Raw genomic sequence first — 25,529 nt, 5'->3', positions numbered from 1 at the left:
GGAAGAATGAGATTGCGTTGCGAAAGGTGTTATCGGTACGTACATCTGTCCATAAGGGATACCGAGCTCGGATTCGCGTAATTCATGGCGTATATGCGTGAAAACGCAACGTCAATGGTATTTTTTCGGTACTCACCGGTCGATACCGGTAGATAGTCACCCGTACACGGTGTAACGTAACGGTAATGACGGTAACCAGTAATCACAATGGCGAGAGGTACGGAGGTGAGACACAGTTAGTCAAAGACAGTAAAAGTGAGAGATTTCGTCATCGTGTGGAAGCACGTCCACGATAGGGAGCGACGCCGTTTAATCTGTCTAGTCGAACTTCGACGAGCCCGAGGTCGATGCGAATTCGGAAATGGGAATCGGAGCGGTTTCTGATCGAGGAGTGGCACAAGGTAGGAGGTAAGTAAGACAGGTGGCTTTCGGATCTTAAATTATTTTAGGTAAATGAGTGGATTTTTCGGAAGGAACGCCGTGTTGGAGGCGGTGACCGTCCCTACGAGAGAAAGACAGAGAGAGACAGAGAGAGCGACTACGGCCCGTCGTCCTGGAACGGAGAGTCGGCTTGCCGAGAGCTCTCTACTATACCGGGCCGTTGGACAACGGTGACTTCAGCCAGCTGCTCCAAAAGAATTGCTTTACGGGTCGTACCTTGCCGTTCTCGGACGCGTCGACGGACGTCGCCGCGCGCGCCAGGCTGTGGGAACGGCGCGCGGGAGCGGGCGGTCGCCGAGGAGGCCCGACGTTCGCCGTTGTCGTTCCCGTGGCGGGCGAGGACGCGCCAAGGTTGTTGTTAGACTCCAGCGAGTCGCGAGCGCGGGACAGCGAGGAGGATTTGTTTAGGGAGTCTCGGCTGGAATTGTTACGTGGCAGGGAGCGATTGTTCAAGGATGACTCCCGGTTCGTTTCCTTGCCGCCGCCGCCACCACCGCTGGCGCTGTTGTTACTGTTGCTGGCGCCATTCCTGGACAGGCTCCTACTGCCAAGCGAATCCCGACTGGAGTCGCGCGGCTTCGACAGCGACTTGCCGCCGCTGTGACTGTCGCGACTAGAATCACGCGGCGGTCTCGTAAGCGACTTGAGCGATTCCCTGCTATCGTTTCTGCCATGACTGGATGGTCGAGGCGGTGCGGTCACCGTCGCGTTCGCTGCAACGGCTGTCGCTGATGGCGTGGACGATATCGCTTTGCTGCACGCACTGCCAGGTAGAGGTATACGACTAGGACGTCGCCGCGGCGACGGTTTGATTTCCACCGGTTGATGATGATCGCGTGCAGATTCCGTACTACTGCCAGGCTCGAGACCGCTCTGCTCGCATCTAGGCTGCTCCGAGTCCGCCTCGGGCTCGGTCTCCGTCGGCGGACGTTGCTGAAGACGCTCCAACACGCGCACCCGTGCTCGCGTGCCCTCCAGCTCGATGTTTCGCTCCTCCAACTGAAAGAGAATTACGATCAGTTAGACCTTTTTCTTTTTAGAGATATTTTTTATCGGAATTACGCGCCATTTTGACCGCGACTCACCTGAAACCGTAGATCGTCGTTCTCCTCGCGCGCCTTATCCAGCCGCTCGGAAAGAGTCTCTGTGCTCTTCTCTACTTCATTTAGTCTTTTCTGTAGGGCCTACAAGTACGATACATCATCAACAAATTGATACCGCAAATAATTAGAACTTCTGATATATCAACATTTATTTAGAATTTAGCTTCTTTATAATTAAATTAACAAGAACTTTATTGATTTTATTTCATTTTATTGACTACCTTTTATTATCGTACCTGATTGTGGACGGTAGTAGTAATTAGATGCCGCTGAAGCTCGAGAGGCGAGTGCTCACGAAGAATGGCCGCGATCTTCTTCGAATCTACGTCCCTCACATTAGCCACTCTGGTGGGCGACACTAGGATGGAATCGAGTGCTCCCAGCCTGGCTCGCCTCTCGTTCACGCCGGCGTCGATGTCGATGTCGATGTTACGTGGTTCGTCGCAACGCCCGACCACATCTAGCAGCACGTTCTTCTCGATGGTCCTCGTGCGGAAGCGACTTTTATGTGCTTTCCCGCCGGGACTAGCGACTGTTGCGAACGCCGAACCCTTGCTCTTGATATTGCCGATATTGCTGGCGTTCTTCGGCGACGAGATTACCGGCGCAATTGGTTGCAGCCTTTGCGCACCTGGTGCAAGGATGTCCGACGTGTTCTCGATCAGTCCGGCCCGCAGCCGATCCTCCAGACCGGTTTTCAGGGCCGACAAAGCGGCCAGCTCAGTTTGCAGTTCCTGGGCGCGAGCGCGACTTGATATCGTTTCCGCCTCGAGTTCGGCTACCTTGTCCAGCAACTGTTCCTTCTCCCGCCTGAGCGCTATCACCTGCGGATCCCTGCTATCCTGCCGCTGCAGTTGCTCCTGTTGCCGATCGACGCTCTCGTCACCATCGCTGAGGCCGGTGACCTTCCTTATGGCCTCCAACACATCCGCCGACGCCAACTCCTCCGTCGCCACGCTCTCCAGGCGACCCTGAAGGCACTCGACCTCCTCCCGTAATCGAATCCCCTTGCGGTGGATCACGTCCAGTAGGTTCCAGAGCTCATCCTCGGCCTCATCCAAGGCGTTCGGCCGCGGACTGCTCGCTCGTGGAGCAATCGCCGTTGAGGCACTATCCTTCGATGAGGTCTCCGTGCTGAAGCCCGAATCTTGGACGGTTGCGCTACAGTTGTTCTTGGTGCCGCCGCTGTGAGAGTTGCTGCGACTCCTAGGCAGCGACGACGACGAGGACTCGCCACCCCCGCCGCCGCCGCTGCCGCCGCTTCCACCACCGCTGCCGCCACCGCCAACACTGCCTCCAGCTTCGCGCGTCACTCGTCGCCTTATCTTGCCGGGTTCCCATTCGCCGATCCTACGCGACGATGGGCTCGACAACGGCAGTGGGATGTGCGAACCCTGGGCACATGTGGATGACATCACGGACGCACCCGCGGACGCCGTCGCGGCCATCTTGTGCCGGAGGTTTGGGAACGTCTCGATGACGAGGTCCCGGAATTCGAGGAGAGCGCCGACCTCATTCTGCAATTCCTGCAGGGCCACCAGGGACTTGGCTTGCTCGCTGATCAGGTAATGGAACGGTCCGGGACGCAGGGGCATGCAGTCCATGCCACCGCCGACGCCGACCCCGCTGCCGACGCCGTTGCCGGCACCGACGCTCACTACGACGCCCTCCGTCGAACCGCCACCGCCGCTGCTGCCACTGCCGCACTGCTAAAACAATCAAGAAGACGTCTACCTTACAGTCTTGCTCTGCGTTTGATTATGTGATTTGCGTTTCGCAATCAAATATTTGTAATTTTTTATGTGTATCGTAAATGAGATTAAAAGATCAATTTTCAATATTAATTTGAGTTCATCAATCTTGAATTAAAATTCTCGATTTCATTATGTTAATCTAGACTTAAAACAATCATTTATATTAAAACATGAAACAATTGCCGCGTTCTAGCATTTAGAATGTGTTTCTGATTAATGCTAGTCTTAGCACAATCAAACGTGTAACACTAGGCAATGATTGAAAAAGATGTCGGTTCGTCTACGACTGTAGGGCAATAATCCACGTAAACTCCGTTTCATTGATTCAAATCGACACGAAATGACACTTGCTAACCATCTGTACATTATAAGCCTCGCGGTCTCGCGAAACGGAGCCCCATAAGCGTGCAGTGAAACCATCCACTTTCCTGCGAAAATAACACACTCGGCAACCCTAAGTGAGGCGCGTTATCCGCAATGGATGTGCTATTAGTCCGCGAGGTCTGGCACGTCTCTCCTCCGTCAATCTCGACTGGCGTCGTTCGTATCTTTCGGACACACCCGCGCGTGCGAACGAACCGTGACAGCAGAAATTACGCCGATAATCGACGTAATTTATCGCATTCGAAAGTGCAATTTCTACCTCGTTCCCGCGAGTTCCCCCAGCACTCGAGAAGGGATGCGCCACGTTCGATGTCTCGCGCTCGTGACAAATAGACACCGATCCGCAGACTTTCACGACGCGTTTTTCTCTAGGTATTCCTCGTCCAAAGTGGAATTTGACACGCTTCTTCAGACAGGCGATATCACTTAGAATGTACTGCATTAAATCAATTCAGTAAAAAAAAAGAGAGACTTCAGTAAAGAAAATCAGAGTTTCTGGAGCACGCTGTATCAGACTGCACGCCGATCAATCTTGACTGTTCATTAATCCGATGTATTCAGAATTATGGAACACATTTCATTTGTGCATCTCGAAGCAGAGTCTTCCTTCTTTCGAAGAAATAAGAGTTGACTCTGGCCGAATCTGCATTTTAAGTTATCAATAATTTTATTGATGATTTAATTATAAGAAAATATTGCAGCAAATAGTACTCAAGTTACTCTGAAATCCCAGTGCAGATTTGATTAGAACATTGTGAAGATATCGATGTCTTCGCACGAACGAGTAATCGGATATATTCGCTGCATCGGCGAGCGGCACTCTCGGAAGTTTCTATACCGCAATTATATCTGCTCTTGATGCCAGCGAGAATAAAGCAAACGAGAATCGGGTTATTGGGGCCTAATATCCGCTCGTTTCTCTCCGCGGAGGAGCCGCTTCCGGAACGGACGCCGCGCGATTCGACCACGCCGTGAGCGCATCGTGATAATCCGCTCGCTCGTTTGCTCGCTCGCGGGATAATCAAATTGATTGCACGCGTTCCCTCGCGCGTACTTTCACTCGCGCGCGTATTGCACGGCTGATAACCGGGAATTCATGGGGCGAGAGACGGCTAATCGCCTGCAATTATCATCCGACCGGTGAATGTGCATCGCCGTCATAAAAGGGTTGATTCTACCCGCTTAATGACCCGGATTTTAGGCCGGCGTGGCTAACGGGCCAGGGAGGTAATTCTCCTCTTCTTAATTGCCGGTATGCACTTTCACTGCCTGTTTCGCTGACGATGGCGAATGCGGCCGTTACGTCAAATCGGTCACTAATTGCATTTACACGCCCACGAATCGGTCTCTTGACCGAAAGTAGAGAGACCGAGGTAAACGCGCGGGCAATTCGCCCCATTAACCAGGTTGACCACGTCCGAAGGGAGAAACCGAGATGTCGTTCTCTGTCGCAGCAGCTGTTACTTTCCTACCCACAAATCAATCAGCGACGAGAGAAAATCGGGCGCTACGTGCACCCATATCTCGTAATTATCGAGCATCCTTCGCGGAGATAAGGCTCTCGAAATAAGGCTATCAATTATAACATCAACGGCGACCAACTAAGCACGATCGTGCAACAAGTAGCGCGTGAACATCCAGATAATCGGGGAACATATTCGTATTGTGATAAGCAGACGTGCTTTCGAGCCTCGCGAGATACATTTTAATCATTTACAATTATTTTTAATTGCAAGTATTAGCCGTGCGACGTCAGCAGAAATTAGTGGCGCACGTTGAAAAATCAACCTTTCTGATTTCTGCAGCAAACAAACTATTGTGTGGTAGCCAGTAGAACGTGTCGCTGGGTTTGAGCTCCAGCTTGCGCAAAACTGCGATTCACGTGGTCGAGAAAGAAAGTGGAAATCCCCCATGGTGGATTTCCGTGCGATTTTCGCGCCCGTTATTCTGTCGTCGCGCCGCACGACGTCGACGAGACGCGTGGCTGTGCGTGATACGCGTTACCGTCACGTCTTAATGCAGCGTGCGATGCGTGGCGATGTGACTAGTCGAGCGGCAAAGCAGCAGGAAAGTGCGAGAGAAAACGGGGCTTTTGTGTCAAAGTCTATCTTTCTTTACCTTTCGACGTTCCTCGAACGAGAGATATCGAGAAGGAGATCGCAGGCAGTTTGTAATCTCCAATGTGTTTCAGACAGTACGAGAATTAATTAATGTTAATATTTGTATTCATGAGACGAAACTGGACGCAGTAGTCGATAAGAATCGCGCAAGAAATTTATTACTTTTATTTATTACTCGCTGAGTATTCCGAGTTTCAGAGTCGGTGGCATCTAAAGACGTCAAAGTAAAAAATATCGTAAAAGTGTTTATAAATAAGTTAAGTCAGCGTTTTTTAAACAATTTTTACGGGTCTCTCTGGACTACTGGAAGCGCGTTGCATGAGCGAGGCTTCGCGATTATGACGCGCAGAACTTTGGCGGCGATTGTCGACTACTCATTAATGCTTGCGTAAAGTATTTTTCTCCACTACCTGCACTGATTGCACAATGCCAGGCTGCTTTATCTGTACGGTCACCTCCGTGCGGCGTTTAAGCAGCGCGATGTTGCAACGCGTTACTAGAAGCATAATGCGTCCCGAGAGCGAGGAAACGGATCCCATCTTTGTCCATGAACGATGATGATTCATGCCACAATCCGCAGACGGTATCACGGCGTCGGGCACACGGAATCAGCGTCAGGATCGTCCGACTACGATATCTCCGCGCGAACTTATTCGCGTGTGCACGCTCGCGAATAAGGCATATTCGAGTACCGCGCAACGTGATTGCATTCATTTTGCAGTATTTTAGAGTATTATATTATTATACTAATAAAATACTATGTTGGCATATAGTCATCCTCAAAGATCCACCGCGCGTGTTCAGTTCACAACAGCCGACCTGTCCAAACAAGTCCGACCGCTTACTTATTCGAAGACTCGAGGACTCCGTGAATTACCTTCGAGTATCACTCGACGTGAAATGAAGAGTAGTTATGATACAGTCTCTGAATCGATCCAATAACATGAAACGTGGAGTCCTCGCTCCTCGACGAGTCGCAAGTCAGAAGCGGAGTGATGTATCTGCAGTTTCGCTGGTTGAATCTTTGGACCTGCGATCCAAAGAGGACATAAGCATTAAAAGCAAATAAATAAACATTAAAACTTTATCTCAGTCCGAGAAGATAATTACTAGATTAGATCTGATGATTGAGTCCGAATCTTCATTTAAGTTGCAGCAAAGTACGTTTTAATAAGATTTCAACTCGAAGAGCTCAGTTGCCGAAGATTCTTTCGCGGAAGATGGAAACTCACAACGGCAGTTTTCTTCCTCTTTTGCGCAAGGATTTTTTCCAGGAATTAATCAAGCGATTTATCCTCGATTCTTCGTTTCCATCGCGAGTCCCTCCGTGCTCAGCTTCTTCGATAACGGGTCACCGAGTCTCTCGTTTCGATGGATCAGTTCTCGTTCGGATCGAAGGCTGTTCGCGCACGGCCTCCGCGTTTTCCCCAGTGTTCACCCACACGCGTTTTCGCCATTGTTCCCACTTAAACGCGCCGCTCCTTTTAAATGCTTCTCGTTAGACGCGCTCGAAACGGGATGGACGTCGCAAAGAGCCGATCCTTATGCGAGGTCACGGCGCACAATGCAACGGACGCGCGTTTAAGTTCGAGCAAAGGAGCAATGCGACCTCCCCGACTCCTTTAAGAGGCCAGCCCGATCGTGATATCGGATCGATTTGCGCGGATTTACGAGCGACTCGAGCAGACTATGAACGTACCCGGCCGCGATCGGTCCAGGCGATCTTTCCCGATAAAGTGGGCATTATCATCCTTCGACGATTTGTCCTGTCCACGATCGCCATCGGAAGATTGATGTGCGTTACCTTGAATAAAAAATACTGCGCCTTCAGTTTGTAATTCCAATTCCTCAGTTTTTAAAAAATCACGAGGTAAAAGCAGAAAACAATTAGAAAATCCATGAGAAAAGAAAACAAATGCATCGAGCAGCAATATAAACTTAAATAGAAAACAGTAAGCATATATTTGTTAATAATTTATGAAAAATCGAGAATATACAGTAATTCGTTGATACTTCATCTCAAGCGTCGTCAAAGTAAAAATGTTATTTTCTATTAATTATCTCGCGAGCCACGTGTCCCTCTTGGGATAATTATCAACGAACGACGGCGAAATTAATTTACATCTCGTTACGCCCGGCCCGCGAGTCAAGCAGCTGATAGCTAAAGGGGTGTAGTTGTTTATGGGATTGTTCAAGAAGAGCAGAGTAATATTATCATTAACGCGGGTAATTTACCCGTCGCGTAAATTCACGTCGATGAGCCCAACTTTTACGAGCGAGTGCTGCAAGAAAGAGAAGTGTAGAAATCCGCCTGCGCGCCGGAGAACTCGCGTGATTTACGAAGAGTCGATGCTGATCTCAAGGTCCCCTTTTCACCCTGAAAGACAAAGCGCTCGATAGAGCAGGGGCCATCATCGACATTGCGCCGGATGTTGACGCTAATTGTGGACGTAACTGTTTGCAGCCCTGGGATATCCACCGACGCGCCTCGAATAAGGTCGAGTGTAATCACGATTTCTAGATCGTTTACTCCAGATCTCGAGATCCACTCCAGATCCGCGTAAAGAACCAATTTAATGGCGATGCACTTTCAGTCGTCATCGCTGCATACGGAAAACAAATGGCAGCTTTCCTTCGTTTTATATACCTTCGGAATACAAAGATCTCGGAAATGTTCTTTACTAATTCTCTGATATTTGAAGTTAGAAATCGCTTAATGCCCCTTCTCTCATAAAATCCACTAGAATACTGTTGAATCGAGAAACATGAGAAACTAAGCCTTTGCTGGAGAAAGGAAATGAAGGTGAGAAAGAGAGAGGGAACTCGTGTCTCTCGCTTGATTCACGAGGCGTCGATGCCTTATACCACGGCTTTTCTTTCCGGCCTGCGAGATAAGTCCCCCGGAGTGGACCCCGGCGGGTTCGTCCGCGTGCAACGAGAGGCCCCCGCATGCCGTAATCATCCGCATAATAATGGCTCGGTCGTTGCACGCGCGTGTCACTCCTATAAGGAGCGAGCCAGTGCCTACGCGCGTTCGCTGCTTCTTTCTTTATTCCTTTTCTACTCGCGTCTATCGCCTCTACGAGGAGGAAGCGGGACGAAAGAGAGTTTAAAGCCTGATGCGAGAGAAGAGAGAACCAGACCCACAGATAGAGAAAGAGAGAGAGCGAAAGAAAGAGAATATCCCGTCCGCCTCCACGTGTTGGCGCGCGTCGCCCGCTCCGTTCGCGCACCATCGCCCGCCTTCGCTTCACGTGAAGGCTCACTCCACTAAGTGAAGATCTTGATGTAAAGGGCCGTGACTCTTAAACACCCCACGTGTTGATTGCGCCGACGTGCCCCGAGGTCGCAGCGTGCAGATGAGCGCGCGAGCTGCCAGCTATTTGCATTGCGATACGGATATGATATCTTAAATTGAATTTTCGAAGGAGCGCAGTCAGCTCCTCCTCTGATTCCTTGCGGATGACAACACGAAAGGCTTAGAAACAATAACTCCGTTTCTGCTCGATAAAGAAAAGCTTTCATAAAGATGATTAATAACATTAACAGAGCAATAATATTAAAATATTCGATATCAAAAATCTCAAATGTTAAAAGTTCGCAGAAGCTCATGATCCCCCAAATTACTCGTTATTTGACAGAAATTCGTAACTACGCGCAGCTGTCGCAGTTCCGCCTGAGAGAGCGCGCTAATTTTACGCTACGGCGCGAGCTTGCAAGTAAAATGCGAGCCCGATACGGAACATCCCCGCGACGCTAATTTGTTACTCGACTGGCGATTTTATCGTTCGCCAACGACTCCTCGAGCCGATGGCACGGCGTGGGTGTCGCGCGGTTAAAAGCCCATGGTGTGCACCACCTACGTGTCCAGCGAACCGCGCCGGAACGAGGGAACGCATCAGGTTTCTTTTACGAAGACCGGGCGCGTCGTTCGAAGCAGAGCCGGTTGCTCAATTACGTAGCTCTCTGGACGCGCGGCCTCTCCGCGTGTTGCAATATTTTTGCCCGAGGTTTAATTAATCCGCCGTAACCGACGTCGGTCGTATGACAGGGCCGAAAGCTGCAGAGGCAACCGCGAGCGCGCGCGCGCGTGCAGGTACTAAGCGAGATAACCACGCCGAGAATAAACCGAGGTTACATCCCCTAAGATTACCTTGTAAATTCAATCCTCGACGCTTATCTCAAGTCGTGCGAATTTATTATATTTGAACAGGCAATCCCTTCGAGAGGGACGTCCCGTGTGCGGAAAAGAACTTTCGAATCCCGGAAGTAAAACAAAGGACTAGACAGCTGCAGAATCTTGAATATTTTAGATCAGACAAGCATCACGAGCTAAATCTGAAATCAATGATATCATGTATGAAGAAAATGCGTGTGTGTGAAGCTGGCGTATCATTTCGCGGAAAATCATTAATTATTGAGAGTTCTGGCTCCCTTTTTAATAGTTTTAGAGTTCCTGGTAGGTTAAACACATAGTTCTGGTCATTAAAGCGAAAAAATCGCATAGTGCAGAGTGAAACGCCAACTTCACGCAGCGTCTCACTTTGTCCTGCGACAGTTTCCGCCATAATTCCGGCTAGATTTTAAAAGATCTAGTTCTACACGAGTTTTAGAAAGAGTTCTAGCGAAAAAAATTTTTTTCATCTTTTTATAATTATTGAAGCTAAAAAATGTTTAAGGGAATGACGACTGGTTAATTTCAGAGAGTTCTGTGCTTTATGAAATATTTCTCGTGTAGTTCTCAACATATTTAACCATTTTCCAAAGAGTTCTGAATGCAAACATTAACAATTATTTAACAAAAACTTTTTATCGTCCGAGAAAGACGTATCTACGGAGATATATGTGAGACGCCGGTCAATTTTCGAGAGTTCTGTGAAGATTAAAATATTTCTCGTGTAGTTCTGAACGTATTTAAGCGTATTCCAAAGAGTTCTGACCGCAAACATTAACAATTATTTAATAAAAAATTTTTATCGTCCGAGAAAGACGTATCTACGGAGACATTTGCATTCAGAACTTTGGAAAATGATTAAATATGTTCAAAACTACACGAGAAATATTTCATAAAGCACAGAACTCTCTGAAATTAACCAGTCGTCATTCCCTTAAACATTTTTTAGCTTTAATAATTATAAAAAGATGAAAAAAATTTTTTTCGCTAGAACTCTTTCTAGAACTCATGTAGAACTGTAGATCTTTTAAAATCTAGCCGGAATTATGGCGGAAACTGTCGCAGGACAAAGTGAGACGCTGCGTGAAGTTGGCGTCTCACTTTGCACTATGCGATTTTTTCGCTTTAATGGCCAGAACTATGTGTTAAACCTATCAGGAACTCTAGAACTATTAAAAAGGGAGCCAGAACTCTCAATAATTAATGATTTTTCGCGAAATGATACGCCAGCTTCACACACACACAGAAAATGCGCCTTTCCAATTAATTCTAAGTGAACCTGCAACTCTAATCTCTGATCGATCCATTGCGAGATAAAGTTCAAGTCTAGTTCTAGTTCTCGGGTGGAGAACCGCAAGCATCCTTGTTCGCTAAATAGCCATTACCCCGTTTCAAATATGCATCCGAGCGCATAGGAGACCAAAGTACCGGTCGCAAACTATGGTAGCCGCCGAGAGGCAACAACTTGGAGAACTACTTGAAGAAACCTCCTCTTGTGCACGCGTGAGTAGAGCACGGTCAAGTATAGTACTCAGAGTGGTGTCGCGTCTCAAGGACGCGGTTTAATGCGACAAGGTACACGCACGCATCCACTTAATCTCGACACGGACAATGGGTGGCGGAGACCGCGTGTTCCACGTCACGCACGCACACGATAATACGCTCCTCGTGATCCACGAACGAGCATCGACCGCGTGAAAAATCGAGCCGAGCAGCTCCGTACGCTTCATCTTGAATTTTCCGCTTCTTGAGAATATTCAGCACCACGCGTTTTTGACTCGCTCCGCGAATATTCCGCGCGGATCGAAGCGCGCGCGGTTGGACTTGCGTGAGGCTACACTCGTTACGCTTCAAGTTCACGGCACTCTCGGTAACGAACTCGCCGGGGAGACTATCTGTTATCGGCGATATGTGGGCGCCAGCACGAAAGAACGAAGCCACGGAAAGGTCGTACTCCAAGGATCGGCCAGCTGTGCGCAATGTGGATGGCTGTCTCGGCAAATATCCCTCGGAAAGCCCTGAAGATACGTTGGCAAAGTATTTCGAGCACCCTGATCGAAAGTGGCTTTGATGAACGCGTATTATAGGGGCATTTTTGAAAGAAGAATCATTCAATGCATATATTTACATAATATTATAATATTAGATCATTAACTAAATAATCCGGGTTGCGTCTGCAATAAATAAATGATACAAATATTATAGCGATGCTTTGGAAAATTTTGTTTTTTATTTTTCATTTTTTAAAGGTTCCTGTTATAAAATTAATACACGATAAGCTATGTACTGTCATAAGTATGTGTTTAATTTGATTCATTGTCATCTAGATGCGACCTGAATTATTTAATTAATTGATTTAGTTAATGACCTAATACTATAATATCACGTTAAATGTATTGGTATAATAATGCATGTGTTATATTTAAAACATTCTCATCAGTGAAAAATGCAGGATGAAATATGAGGAAGATAGAGAGACAAGTGAAATAACTTTTCCTCAAATTATCTTAAACTACCAATTTCCAGCCTTATTCCGGTTTCACTGAAGATTCAAAGTACGTGGTTTAAGTACGTATACCTTGATTAATACATACTATCGTGGTGCACGATATCGAGTAACATTCGGCGAAATTACTGTAATTTCTGAGTGACTTGCACGAAATCCGTGAACGAGAGTCAATTGATAGAAAATGAGCTCGATGAGGCTTTCTCTAATCGGGTCTTGCTGATCTGATCTATCACTAGCATTGATCAGCATTGATTGGCTTTGAATGGTCTCGAAATCTCAGGGACTTAATTACTGAAAATTCATCGAAGATAGATCGGAGCATTGGCGGCGGGCCGTATGCGGGTCAAGGGAGTCGCTGATGAGTAATGGGGTTTGTGACACGCGAGACGTCGCGGTAACTAGGAAGCAGTTTCTATAGGCTGACCCGTGAAAATTTCTACGAACTTTCCCACGTAATTTATTCCCACAAAAGAATCGTCTGCCATCGAGTAAATTGCCTTCCTTCGGCACGCCTGGCTTCTTCGGCGCAAAACGTATGAAATTGTCGGTAGATTTGATCCTGGGATGAGTAATCGCACGGATCTGGGTCGTCGCAGCGCAACATTTAAAACGTAACGATACGCAAAACATCACATTCAGTTCGAAAATTCAACAAAACTCTAATGCGGTGTTGCGATGGAAACATTACGACATCGAACGTAACGCAGCGTGAATAATGATTTTTTGCTTCAGTACATGAGCAACTGTATCAATCATATAAAAAATTTATATAAAAAGCAACTTATAAATGAGAGAAAATAATGTGCATACGGCAGGATTGAAATTAACGTAGCGAATACATTCAAACATGTCCAGGCGCTCGTTCGTGGCAAACACGTGTCGTAAACGTATGCAGGAATGTAATTACTTTATCAGACAATTATTTCTCTCTCAATGATATCCGTTTGCATCAGGAAATGCACATGAAATTACAGTGATTAACTACCGAAACAATGTATTAACTAACGCACGATAGTAAATCTGAGCAACCAGCGTGAACTTCAATGATACACTATAAATTAGGATCAGTCAATTACCAGTATCAACAATGTTGCTCAGAAGTAGATCAGTGCAACAATCATGTGGTTACTTTCCAGCCTCAAAGTACTCGACCTTCGACATTGAAACCGAATATTCTCGGCGGAGGACGATGATCCTCGCAGCAGACCTTGACTCGTGCCACTCGACTGTGTGCAGTATTCAATCGAATTTCCAATACCTAATCCGGTACCTTATCTCTTCAGATTGCTGTTCAACCACAGAATTATTATACAGGGTGAGGCACCTAAAACAGGCCACCTGATTATCTCGGCTGTTATTGGTGATAGAAAAAAATGTGTCAGACCAAACTTGCATGGTTTCGAGGGACACATAATTTGTTCTAAATAATTTTTTATTAGGTGGACGCGTAGAGGTCATATGAAGGTCAACTTGGTTTTTTTAAATGATATGATATGTTTTTTACGTGCCATCTAGTAGAGCGTTTGAAGATGCGCACATTGATCTACGGGTTAAAATCATTCAAGGTCACTGAAGGCCAACTGCAAGGGAAAATAATTTACTTTATATTGCCTAGAGTTCTCTGCTATTAAAAATACTGTAAACTCAGAAATGAAAAAGTTCTAGCCCTTAGAAATTTTTTCTTTTCCGAGAAGTTCTGAGTTGATGATATCATTATTTTTTATATTGCCTAGAGTTCTCTGCTATTGAAAATACCGTAAATTCAGAAATGAAAAAGTTCTAGCCGTTAGAAATTTTTTCTTTTCCGGGAAGTTCTGAGTTGATGATATCATTATTTTTTATATTGCCTAGAGTTCTCTGCTATTGAAAATACCGTAAACTCAGAAATGAAAAAGTTCTAGCACTTAGAAATTTTAGCCTTCAGTGACCTTGAATGATTTTGACCCGTAGATCAATGTGCGCATCTTCAAACGCTCTACTAGATGGTACGTAAAAAACACACCTCTACGCGTCCACCTAATAACTATTTAGAACAAATTATGTGTCCCTCGAAACCATGCATGTTTGGTCTGACACATTTTTTTCTATCACCAATAACAGCCGAGATATTCAGGTGACCTGTTTTAGGTGCCTCACCCTGTATATACCTTGACATTTATTTGCGAGAGAATTAAATAATTCAAGAGAACGTCACGAGGCGAGCTTCGCCGAAAAACTGCCGAAATTTTTCCGTTAGCCTAGACCGTGCCGAGCATTTCTCTCGCGATCGAAATGATCGATTCGACTTTCGTTCTCACCGGTCGAGATATCATCGAGAAATACGAAGCGTTCCAGCGTAAAAGAGCACATCCACAAATGGACCACGGGATCACCTGATAAACGAGCGATTCGCGACGTTCCACTCGCGTCGCGATGCAGGAGGTATACCGATTGCAGTGCCTGGAGATCGATTGACGTTTTCGTTGCGACGTTCCTCGCCTAGAATCGGCCGGATCACCATGGATTCGACAAGAACGAATGACTCGTGAGACCCGACCGCGTCGCAAGGTCAATATCGATGCTGCGAGAAGTAGGACTGCTGACGCGGCGCGGCTTTCCATTCCAGCCGATTTTCTATTGCATGTTTACGCAGCCCATTCATCTTGCGGTGCTCAGCCAGACATTGGTCCCCCTCTATTTTCAATTCTGCTCAGCGTCTCCCAAGTGGTTACTACAGGCAACAGAAGACTCAACTGTTCGAACCTTGCTGCGAAATGTGAAACGAGAAAAGATTTTCAATGCAAATTGTTAATGGTCGAGCGAGTTCGTTTTACAAGCGATCACTATTTTATGTAAATCGAACATACAATCGGATGGACATAGTTTACTGCTAGAAAAGGTGGAAGACTAAATCATCGCCCAGCAAGAAAGAAAAAGAACTTGGGCATGTTATTAGCGCCTCTGCATTTTCTTTGGCACTTCACAGCGATTTCACTTTCTATTGCGCAAAATATCCGATCGCTTTCGAAAAGTTCGTTAACGCCGGCGACTATCATTAAGCTTCGAATACTGTGTAGGCAATACACGCAAGAAAAGAGAGATTGGTGAAAAAATCGACGACCGAACTAGGTCTTCGCGATCGTATGACACGGATGACGGAAACAATTAATGCCGGTCGATTTTTCGAGATGGTTTCAGCTCGCAGAAGATTAAAAAATGTCGGATCACCCAAACTCGTGACAAGTCGCAGTGGAAACTCGATCAGCCGACTGGTGACCCGATTGCCTCGTCCGCTCGGTCCCTGAGGGTTTACATAATACTGGTCAACGGTGTCCTGTTATGGAATTTATCGATCGGCACATCGATATAAGGACATACGCTGGCCAGCTGTCATCTCGTGTGCGATTCTGCGTCCGTCCGGCCATGGACCCAATTTCCAACCGCCTTACATAAAATGAAATTTTAAGTATCGTCCGATTGTCTCTCTCTCTTTCTCTTTCTCTTTCTCTCTGTAACGAACGGATCTCGAGATCCACGAGAGATTTCATGATCTCCACGATGCAATCAGTATTTCCAGAAGCGCATAAACTGAATAAAATATTGCAGCGTAAACGTTGCATCCTAAAAGGAGCATGCTAAATAAATTATGGATATCGGCAATAATAGAAGATATACGGCAAACAATTTCAAGTCGTACTGCCAACACACGAAGCTACAATCACGTTCAATTATGCTTTCTCCCGGGAATTCCTGCAGGAATGTAATATGCTGTTAGCCTCTAATGACCGATGTCCGGAATCTCGGTTATTCTCTCCGGCTTAATTAATATTCTCGATCACCTTCCGTGTGTCTTGACTTCCGAAACGAGGTGATGGTCGGTAGGAGAGCTCCTGCGCGATAAATTGGACGCGTTAGAGCGGAAGTATAACATCGGGGCGATTTAAAATTCCATCGCTGCTGCGTACAGAGCAATTATTTCCGCCTGCATTTATCAGATATTTATTATTCGATCGAATCCACGCTTACGTAACACAAAATAAAGATCATCGTTAAATTTGCCGGAATCATAAACACGCGCGCGCAATCTCGGATAAATTAGTTGGCTCCCAGAACACCTCGAAACACGGCGAATTGCAATAAAACACGTACACTTTCCAGGTACCGCTCTCTACACTCAGAAAAAAGATACATAACGAAAGATTAATGTGCCGGATCTGCGTCGCCTTCGCGACAACAGCGTGAAATGTGCGATTACATGATCCGCCGCGAGAGACAAGCCACCGGTACAAAAATGCGTCGTCGACGTAACACTTCCGGCAGTTCGGCTCGCCGCGATCATATTGGAGCAATCATCGTCGTCTTTTTCTCTCTCTTCCTCTCTGTCTCTCATTTCCCATCTCTCTCACTTTGTTTGCGCGGCGAAAGTGACTACTCGGTGGCCCGCGGACATCGCGTCGCGATCTTAAAATAATTGCATATCTGGGGTCCAGGCTGTCTAACTGAGGCCGACCCAAGAAGCGCAACAACTGGTTCGAATAATTCGACCGACCGCCAGCAGCCCTGCGAAATCGCGTAAATTCAATCACGAACGGCGACCCGATCATTTCCGGCGAGCACGCCTCGACGCGCGACTCGCACTCTCTTCGCGCATGCCACAAATCACCGATCGTTAGCGGGGTTTGCGATTTGCGCTCGACGTGGACTCGGTGGAGGACGCGAATCACGGCGGCACCTAATGACGAATCCCGCGATCCTAATTGCGGATCCCGCGACGCCGGATGTGCCCGTCTCGGATCGGTCGCCGCTATCATTCCGGGAACGCGAACCGCCGGCCTGTTCCTCTAATCATTTTCTCGATTCTCGTACCCGGTGCAAGAAAGACTGGTACGTATCCGCGAAATTACAGCCCTGCGACCTGCATCTCCCAACCGCTCGTTTTCCCGACGTACTTTATGTCGTGCCGTTTTCCCGGCTCGTTCATTACCGTTGATTTTTCATCGCGGGGCTGGAGAGAGGAAGGGCACACCTGCATTCAACTTCCTCCAATCGCCGCGAGTCATCACGATGCGGGGAATGCGAGATCGTTCCGGGTGCTCTCGCCGCCCCTAATATTCCCCGACGATCGCGCGAACGGTGAAACGCGTTGCCAGGAACGATCCAACATATCGCTCCAGAGCGATATCGAAAGTAAATCATAAACCTCCGCGAGGAAGAGCGGACTCTCGGAGCGACACGGAGTAATCTCGTCCAGCCGGACGAGTGGAGTAATCCCGGATGCCTGTATAGTGTTACGGTTATTTCGGTCGGATCACAGCTTCGATGACCAGCGAGATAATTCCTAAAATACTCGAGTGGAGCAATCCATGTGGCACTGCCACGTGCTAAAACGACTCGAGTGCTTGACCGCCCGAGATAAAGTCGCATTCTCCGCTTTATTAATGAAGATCTCCAGCCACTCTCCGCCTGTATTTTAAGCGCGCGATTCCCGATATCGATTTATCAAAATGTCGCAACGAAGGATCAAAATTGAACACTCGCCAAGTCGATGACGAATCGTAGACGTCAGAAGAGCTTTCTCGTATTCCTCCGATTTCAAACGGAATCTCCCTCGGCGATGACGATGTTGGAAGCAGCATGTCGTCACGTGGAGTCCCAGTCGATTCTCAGCGCGATTCCGAGTCAGTCGAACAATTAACTAGAAAAGTGGAGCGGGAGCGGGTTTCTTCCAACTCCCACAATTTCGCTTTCACGACGCCCTCCCGCTGTAATGGACGATTATGGCGTGCAACGGTTGCACTCGACTCACGTGCGTGCTTCATTCACGCTCGTGCTTTAATGTCATACCGAACGCGCGGACGCGCATTACGAAGATGAACCGCCGGAACCGCTCCCGTCCGACACGCGAGCAACTCGTCGCCATTAGCGCGAGAAGGGTTGTGCCCGGGAATTATATATCGCGCAGGGTATCTGATGCCACGATGTCATGTAAAATATTACATGCGAATTAAAGAGCACGTATCATAATTACAATTAACTGTGAATTTAATTCACGCGACTCGCAAAGATGAGGAATTATAGTTCAGATATCAATTCGTGACGTTACGATTACGGTGTTGTAATATCGGAACGGACAGCAAGCGCGACTTGACGAACGTGATTTCCATTTCCATCGCGAGCGCAGCAGCAGCCACGATTCACCGGACAGCAGATGCGCGCCACGTGTTACGAATGCGCCAGCGAACATCTCGTTAACGATAAATCTGGAGGAGAGACGTGTGCACGATATTTCGATCGAGGAAAAACACAGTGAACGCGAATTATCGCGCTTTACACAGCTGCGCCCGACGCAGCGTCTCGGTACTTTCCGAAATTACACATTGAGAGAGAAACAATGAAAGAGAAAAAGAGAATGGAAGAGAGAGAGAGAGAGAGACAGACGTAGGAATCGGAATTTAATCGAATACGCGAGTAGGGTGAGACTTTCGCGCCGGCAGCTGTTGCGCTGCTCGATTTGGCGAGACGGTTTCTATTCTGATCTTTCCTTCTTACATCGCGCAACGTCCTGTTTTAACACGGTGCAATTCCCGGGATCTTTCGTAAACTCGCGCGATAGAGCAATCGCAGTAGAACTCGGATAATCCTCGCGGTGTGACCATGGGAAAGTAAGAATTCGACAAAAGTGAAAGCAATGTAGACCAATATCGGAGTCAGGAGGCGCCGTATCGACCAAACGCCGGCTCGGCTCGGCGACACAATTACTCGAGAATTTATTATAAAATACGTAGATATATTATAGATATATATATATATATAACAAAACATTTATGCGTAACGACTATAGAGCATGGACGGCCATTCAATAAATCCACGCTTGATAGCCGATTCTTACCTAAAAATAGTTATCAAATATACATGAAGGCTTATAAGAGTCTATCATCTATCTACTACTATCATCAGAAATCGTGTCACGGAAAGAAATTATGTTTTATTTCCATCATCAAATTTTCCAAGCAATAATAATGATCTCCAAATTGCTCGAAGACTTCGCAGTCGAGAGAGCACGAGTCCCATCGGTGTATCTTGGAACATCTTGTATAACATATTCATGTTGTACACGCAATCTTATTGTTCATTACTTATTGGAATGAACTCTCGTCCGTCAGCTGCGATATGCGTTATCAGCGCTCGCTCACCATTCAGAAAAAGGCTAACGATACGGATACTCGTTAAAGTCTCTCGTCGCAACTTAACAGCCTTGCTTATCAAGAGCGTTAATGTGAAACAAGACAACAAAAGCCGCAGTGCAAGAACAGGAGAATAGAAGAGAGATAGAGAGAGGGAACGAGGTCGGAGGATGCGACTGATCGGCGATTCGCAGCGTGGAACGTGCGCCGTGAACGTGCGTGGCGCGACTCAATACGCATGGGAGAGTGTACGCGATTGCGTTGCAACGAGTACGCGTGACAGGATAGAAACAAGGGCTCCCATGCTTTCCGAAAGTGTCTCCTTTCAACGTGTCATTGACGAGTCTAAACAATAGCCGCACTTGAACTTCAACTTGGATAAATCGCAGCCGTCCAATTCACTTGAAATATCGACCTATAAAATCGAGCGTATATAGAGCGTGCTGAAACTCGCCACCTTGTTATTTTAATGATAGGTTCTTGAGACAACGTGAGTTCTAACGCGGTCGAACGTAATTCGCGCGTGCAAATGTCTCTTCCTTTCCCTGCTTCTTCCCCAAATGGCAGCGTGCTATTAAAGAAAAGTAAACGATTAAGTGACCGCCGTGGACGTGGGCAATTAGATGACTAATTAATTACGGAAATAATTATGTACACAGAAAATATGGTCTCGGCAATTTTCGGAGTAAGCTGTTTACGCAGCAATTACGTATGTTTTATTTAAAATCGCGCGGATTTAGCTTGTATCGTCGCGCCTTTGTGATCCCGGTAACGGGCTAATTAAGTCCTCGGTTATCCCGGAACGTGATGCTTGCTTCGTCGAATGGAACATGTGGGGTTCTCTTTTATGAGCGGAGTATCCGCAGAAGAGACCGCGCGAATAAATAAATCGCTGACCAAAAAATTTTTGCACTAATTCCCAGGTTGTATCTGATCATCAGATAACGATTCCTAACAGTATCGCGAACTGCTGTTGCAACGTGCTTGAATTTTCGCGTGCTCAAACTTGACCGAGTACCCAAACGTTAACTCAAATTGGAAAGCTTCTCTTGAACAGAGACGATCGCGAGATCGATTTTTTTATCTGCTCGGGACCAACGAAACGTTCATCGAATATACACGCGCGCCTTACCGCCCATTTAATTAATACCTCTCGCTACTCGATTCCGCCGACGTCTCAATCGGAATTCCCCGACGATTTATCCCCCGGGAAGGCACGGGCGAAAAAACAACGATGCTCGGTCGGCGAGCAGCTCTGTAATTTAATAAACGCCACGAGGATGACGTTTATGACGAGGTGCCAGCCCGCGCTGTCGGTGCTCCTCGACCCATTTTTATCCGACCGCATGCTTCTCGTCGCCGTAACTCTCTCGCCTGGCGAACGGTAGCGCAGAAGCGATAATAAAACTGCCGTGACGGCGCGCCGTTCCGTTCGATCGTAGGTACCGGTCTACCCGAGCCGTATCATTTTTGTTGGCGCGAGCACACCCCGTAATAAATCACCCATTATTCGCGAGCGATGCGAAGCGAAAGATGGTGCAGGACGATGCACACACGATGTGTAAGCGCGCCGAAGCTAAATCTGCTCGCTCAAGCCTGCTTCGCTTCATGCACGTGTGTGAAAACAGCTGGAGAAAACAAGTTGGATGCGCGGATCGACTCTCTACCGATTTTCTCTTATATTTTAAATTATACATTATACCTAGATTATATATTATTTTTTATGTAAATCACATATGTTCTGTGTTTTAGTTTGTATTTTATACCAGCGGCAATCGGCAGTAATCGGCGCCGGGTACTTTCTGATACCAAGGCCACGTGGATGGCCGTCCTATCTCAGATCCAGCAAGGTAACACGATACGCCGCAAGGGCAGCCGGCGAGGGAGCCGAAGCGCAGTTCTCGTGCCGGCTTCGCGGCAACAATCTCCGCAAGCAAACGACGAGGGGCAACAAGCGGCAATTAGCGCGATCCTATGGCGGAGTCGTAGAGAAATTCTCGCGTGCCTGCGCGACGACGCGCGAGGCTTGCGCTTATCGGCCTGCGCGCGGCTCGCTCGCGACTCATACTGCCGTTCGTGACTCCGCGTGCGGATATGTCGGGTACGTTGACCCAGCTTGCACGTAATTGTAATTGGAGTAACATAAGTCGCGCGTTCTCGTCATCTCGCGTTGTCAAACGGCGCCGATTATCGCAAGCGATGATCGCGGATTATCCGGAAATTCGCGGCTGCGAGAGACATCGAGACGTGGACCAGCGAGCGAGCACCTCGCCGTGAGACAAACGAGCGCAGTGACAGAACGCGCGTTTGCGTCGTGCTTCCCGTGTTTGCGTGATTACGTAAGTTAATCGACCGCGACCGCGACTACCCCGCCTCGGCACTGATCCCATCGCGGCTTGCGTTTGCAAGCTGAAACGGACAGGTGCACCGGAGCCGGATACGCTCGCTCGCATCGACACCATTAATCGATCAGGACCAATATCGCGATCACCGGCCGATAATCCCGGCGTGGCCTGTTCCACGATCAGAAACCGTACCGGCGACCCTTCGCCTTCGAGTTGATGTCTCGCCTACCATTCCTTTAATTCATATAAATTTCGCAGTAAATTATACAATTCTCACATATGATAATTGATATGAATTTATGTAATTTTATGAGATGCAAACGCTCGAGAGCGACAGAAGACCGCACCGCGGACGGTCCTTGTTGCGGCTATTAACATTGGGAGGGAAATGCCCATCATTGCATTTATTTTTCAACGTCGATTAAGGCGGCCGCCTCTTGGCGAAGGGCATGGTCTCGCTAATTGCGAGAATCGCAATTGAAAGTCACTTCGACCGGCAACAGTGCAACTCGGCGCATTGTTGCGGGGACACGAGTGGCTCGCGTGCAATTAAGGGGGGAGCCTGCTTTAGAACGTTGAAAATAAGGTATAATTTTACGAATTGTTTTGGAGAAACTATACAGCGGATCATTACAAAACTTTGATGCATTTATTAGTACATGTTTAAAGATAAAAAAAATTATTTTTTTATTTGAATATATCGCCTGTAGAGGTCGTCCTGGAGGCATCTTAGTGCAGCCGGCATTGTAAATTGGTGAGCATCTCCTGCCTCCAAATTTCATCCAAACTGAAAAATTGAAATGTTTTCTCGTTATTTATGAATTCCCATCGTCGATGAACCTTTAATATTCATAAAAACATTAAGTTAAACAATTACTTTTGCATGAAAAAGTTCAACAACTTTGCCTAAAAATCGTACTTTTGTGTTCTAAGCTCCACCATTTTGGCACTTTTCAACTTTTTTCCTCTCTCTTTGGTTCATCGACGATGGGAATTCATAAATAACGAGAAGATATTTCAATTTTTCAGTTTAGACGAAATTTGGAGGCAGGAGAATGCTCACCAATTTGCAATGCCGGCGACGCGGCTGCACTAAGATTTCTCCAGGACGACCTCTACAAGCGATATATTCAAATAAAAAAATATTTTTTTTATCTTTAAACATGTACTAATAAATGCATCAAAGTTTTGTAATGATCCGCTGTATAGTTTCTCCAAAAACAATTCGTAAAATATACCTTATTTTCAGCGTTCTAAAGCAGGCTCCCCCCTTAAGTGATATGGTTCTAAAACCGAGGTGCCTTTGAAACTCCTCATCAGTGGAAGGAGCTCAGGCGATTAAGCTCACTCCCGAGCGTTGCGAATCGATTGGATCGACGCGTACACCTTTCGCGACTCAATGGGAAATTATTATGGCGAATTAAACGACTACGCGCGCGGCGGGAAAGAATAATTCATTAGGTAATTTCGCTCGTCGCTCGCTCTGCGCTTTCATGCGAATCCCCGATCGATCGCGCTACATGTCGCGTGCGATTTTGTATGCAAATCGAGCAAGATTCTAGCCGCGAGAATCCCTGAGAGCCAGATTCTAGCCACGAAATTGCGAACTCAATAAGACGCAAGCGGTAATCACGATCAGCATTGCACACAGCCCGCAAATCACATTTCTTACGCCCGCCGCAATTAGTGGCTTTCTCGGCGGAATGAAAAGCGATCATTGTAACTATCATACGTGCATTACGCACCACGCACTCTAGATTGGGTCGCGCATCCGTAGAAATTAGCGTTACCGCGTAATACCACTGATTGCGAGTAACTGTAACTAGACGCGAAATGGGCCAGTGTAATTATCGAGCAGTCGCGGAAGAGGAGGACACCGCGAGAGTCAGCTGACTCTATACTGCTACTGGATGTCCAATAGATGCCTACATAGTGATCGTCGGGCACGCGATTTCGCCGATAAAAACGCATCTTCATGCGAACATGTTTCAAAGCTTCGGTGATTGAACTGGTAAAAACTAGCTCGCGTGTACCAATTTGCGATTCTCCGAGTACGCGTCGTAATATGATCTTTACGATCTTCTCTGTCTCTGTCTCTCCGTCTGCGGCGCATTTACTAATTGCATTACATCTCCTTCGCGCTTCAGAGATTCAGCTACCGGAGTTCGTTCGAATACTGTGTTATCTCGAATCGGGAATTAAATTGAATTAAACTCGTGGTACGTATACACCTTCTTTCTCGCGGATGGCGATGCGGCCAAGCCGGTGTAATAAGGAAACGCGGATCTGTGCTCTCAGTGTAAACAGGTGGTCCCGAAAGATGACAGATGGCGGATGCTGGGAACGGCTGTACGCGAGACGAGTGAAATCGCCACCGCCGCTCCGTCTCGATCGAAGCGCCTGCTTCAGAGGATACAGCTCCGCGATTCGAAAGGTGTAATTGTTACTTTGCTGAAAGACGCCAACGTTTATTTCTTTCCTACGCAATTAATCCCGATCATTCATCACGCACGCCGTTCTTCATTCCGCTAGGTAATCTCTGATTCATTATTCCAATGGATGTATCGCCGTACATGTATTTGCGCCATTCTTCTTCTGATTACAAAAAGATACCACTTTAAATCTCGGGAGATATTGTGAAGAAAATAGAGAACGGCGCTATTATATTCTACAGATGATATTCTCCTCATTTTATTATTATATTTTTTTTATAGAAGTTGAGCCAATGAGTTAAAACGTGAACGGCGTGGTATGCAGCATCGCGTTTAGACGGGAGCATTTCTCCGCTGATTTGTAGAGCGTGGCCGCGGCATACCGCTTTATTTTATCCACGGTCAGAGCTGGCGAGCGCTACTCCCGGCCAGCAGTTATTTAACCATAATGGGACGTTATCAACATTTTAAATCGGCGCGCATCGGCCAACGGCGTGTATCGCGAATCGCAATGCGTGCCGCGAGGAAGAAAAATACCGTCTACGAGTATTTTCATTTAACATATCGTAAAGCAGCAAATCCACCTTAGAAGGCGCTTAAGATGAAATTTTCTACGACCGCTAAAATCTGTTCGTGAAAAGAGAAGGTATTGTGGAACGAAAAAGATTAAAGGTTTAAAAAAATTAACTTTCCCTCTGCATATATGAACTTGCAATTAATTTTAACTCTCACTGCATTAATTAACTTGATAAGTTTTTAATAGATATAAGTATTATGTGAATATACTGATGGACGTCCTTTATAACTTCTAAATGAACTCAGAAGAGTAAATTTATCCTTCGTTGAATTATTTTACATGATTACACATTCAACTATTTGTTTTTAGGAGATGTAAACTGTTTTTCTTATCTCTCTGCAGCTGGTGATTTTAGTGAATTTAGGTCCAACTCTTCGCTACACGCGGGAACTCTGCCCTTCAACGTAGGCATAACCGTAAAACTATCTAGGGAGTTGCGTCCTGTCTGCAACGCGCAGCATCAGATTATCTCGGAACACGTGCAGAGTATAAAAAAAGAAAGAAGAGGGAGAAAGAAGAAAAAGGTA

General features: G+C 46.9%; 1 protein-coding gene across 1 annotated transcript in view; it reads right to left on the bottom strand.

The window, feature by feature from the left end:
* Window positions 1–25,529, bottom strand: part of LOC105287595 — a 63,692-nt gene that overhangs the window by 5,246 nt on the left and 32,917 nt on the right. Inside the window, exons 2-4 of the mRNA XM_011353221.2 lie at window positions 1,781–3,253; window positions 1,527–1,625; window positions 658–1,440 (exon numbers count right to left, since the gene is read on the bottom strand). Coding sequence (XP_011351523.1) covers window positions 658–1,440; window positions 1,527–1,625; window positions 1,781–3,253 — 2,355 coding nt within the window. The remainder of the gene's footprint in view (window positions 1–657; window positions 1,441–1,526; window positions 1,626–1,780; window positions 3,254–25,529) is intronic.

The sequence above is a fragment of the Ooceraea biroi genome, chromosome 5 (assembly GCF_003672135.1).
Source record: "Ooceraea biroi isolate clonal line C1 chromosome 5, Obir_v5.4, whole genome shotgun sequence".
Classification (NCBI taxonomy): Eukaryota; Metazoa; Arthropoda; class Insecta; order Hymenoptera; family Formicidae; genus Ooceraea; species Ooceraea biroi.
Note: the sequence above shows the minus strand (reverse complement) of the source record. Positions and strands in the feature narration are given on the sequence as shown.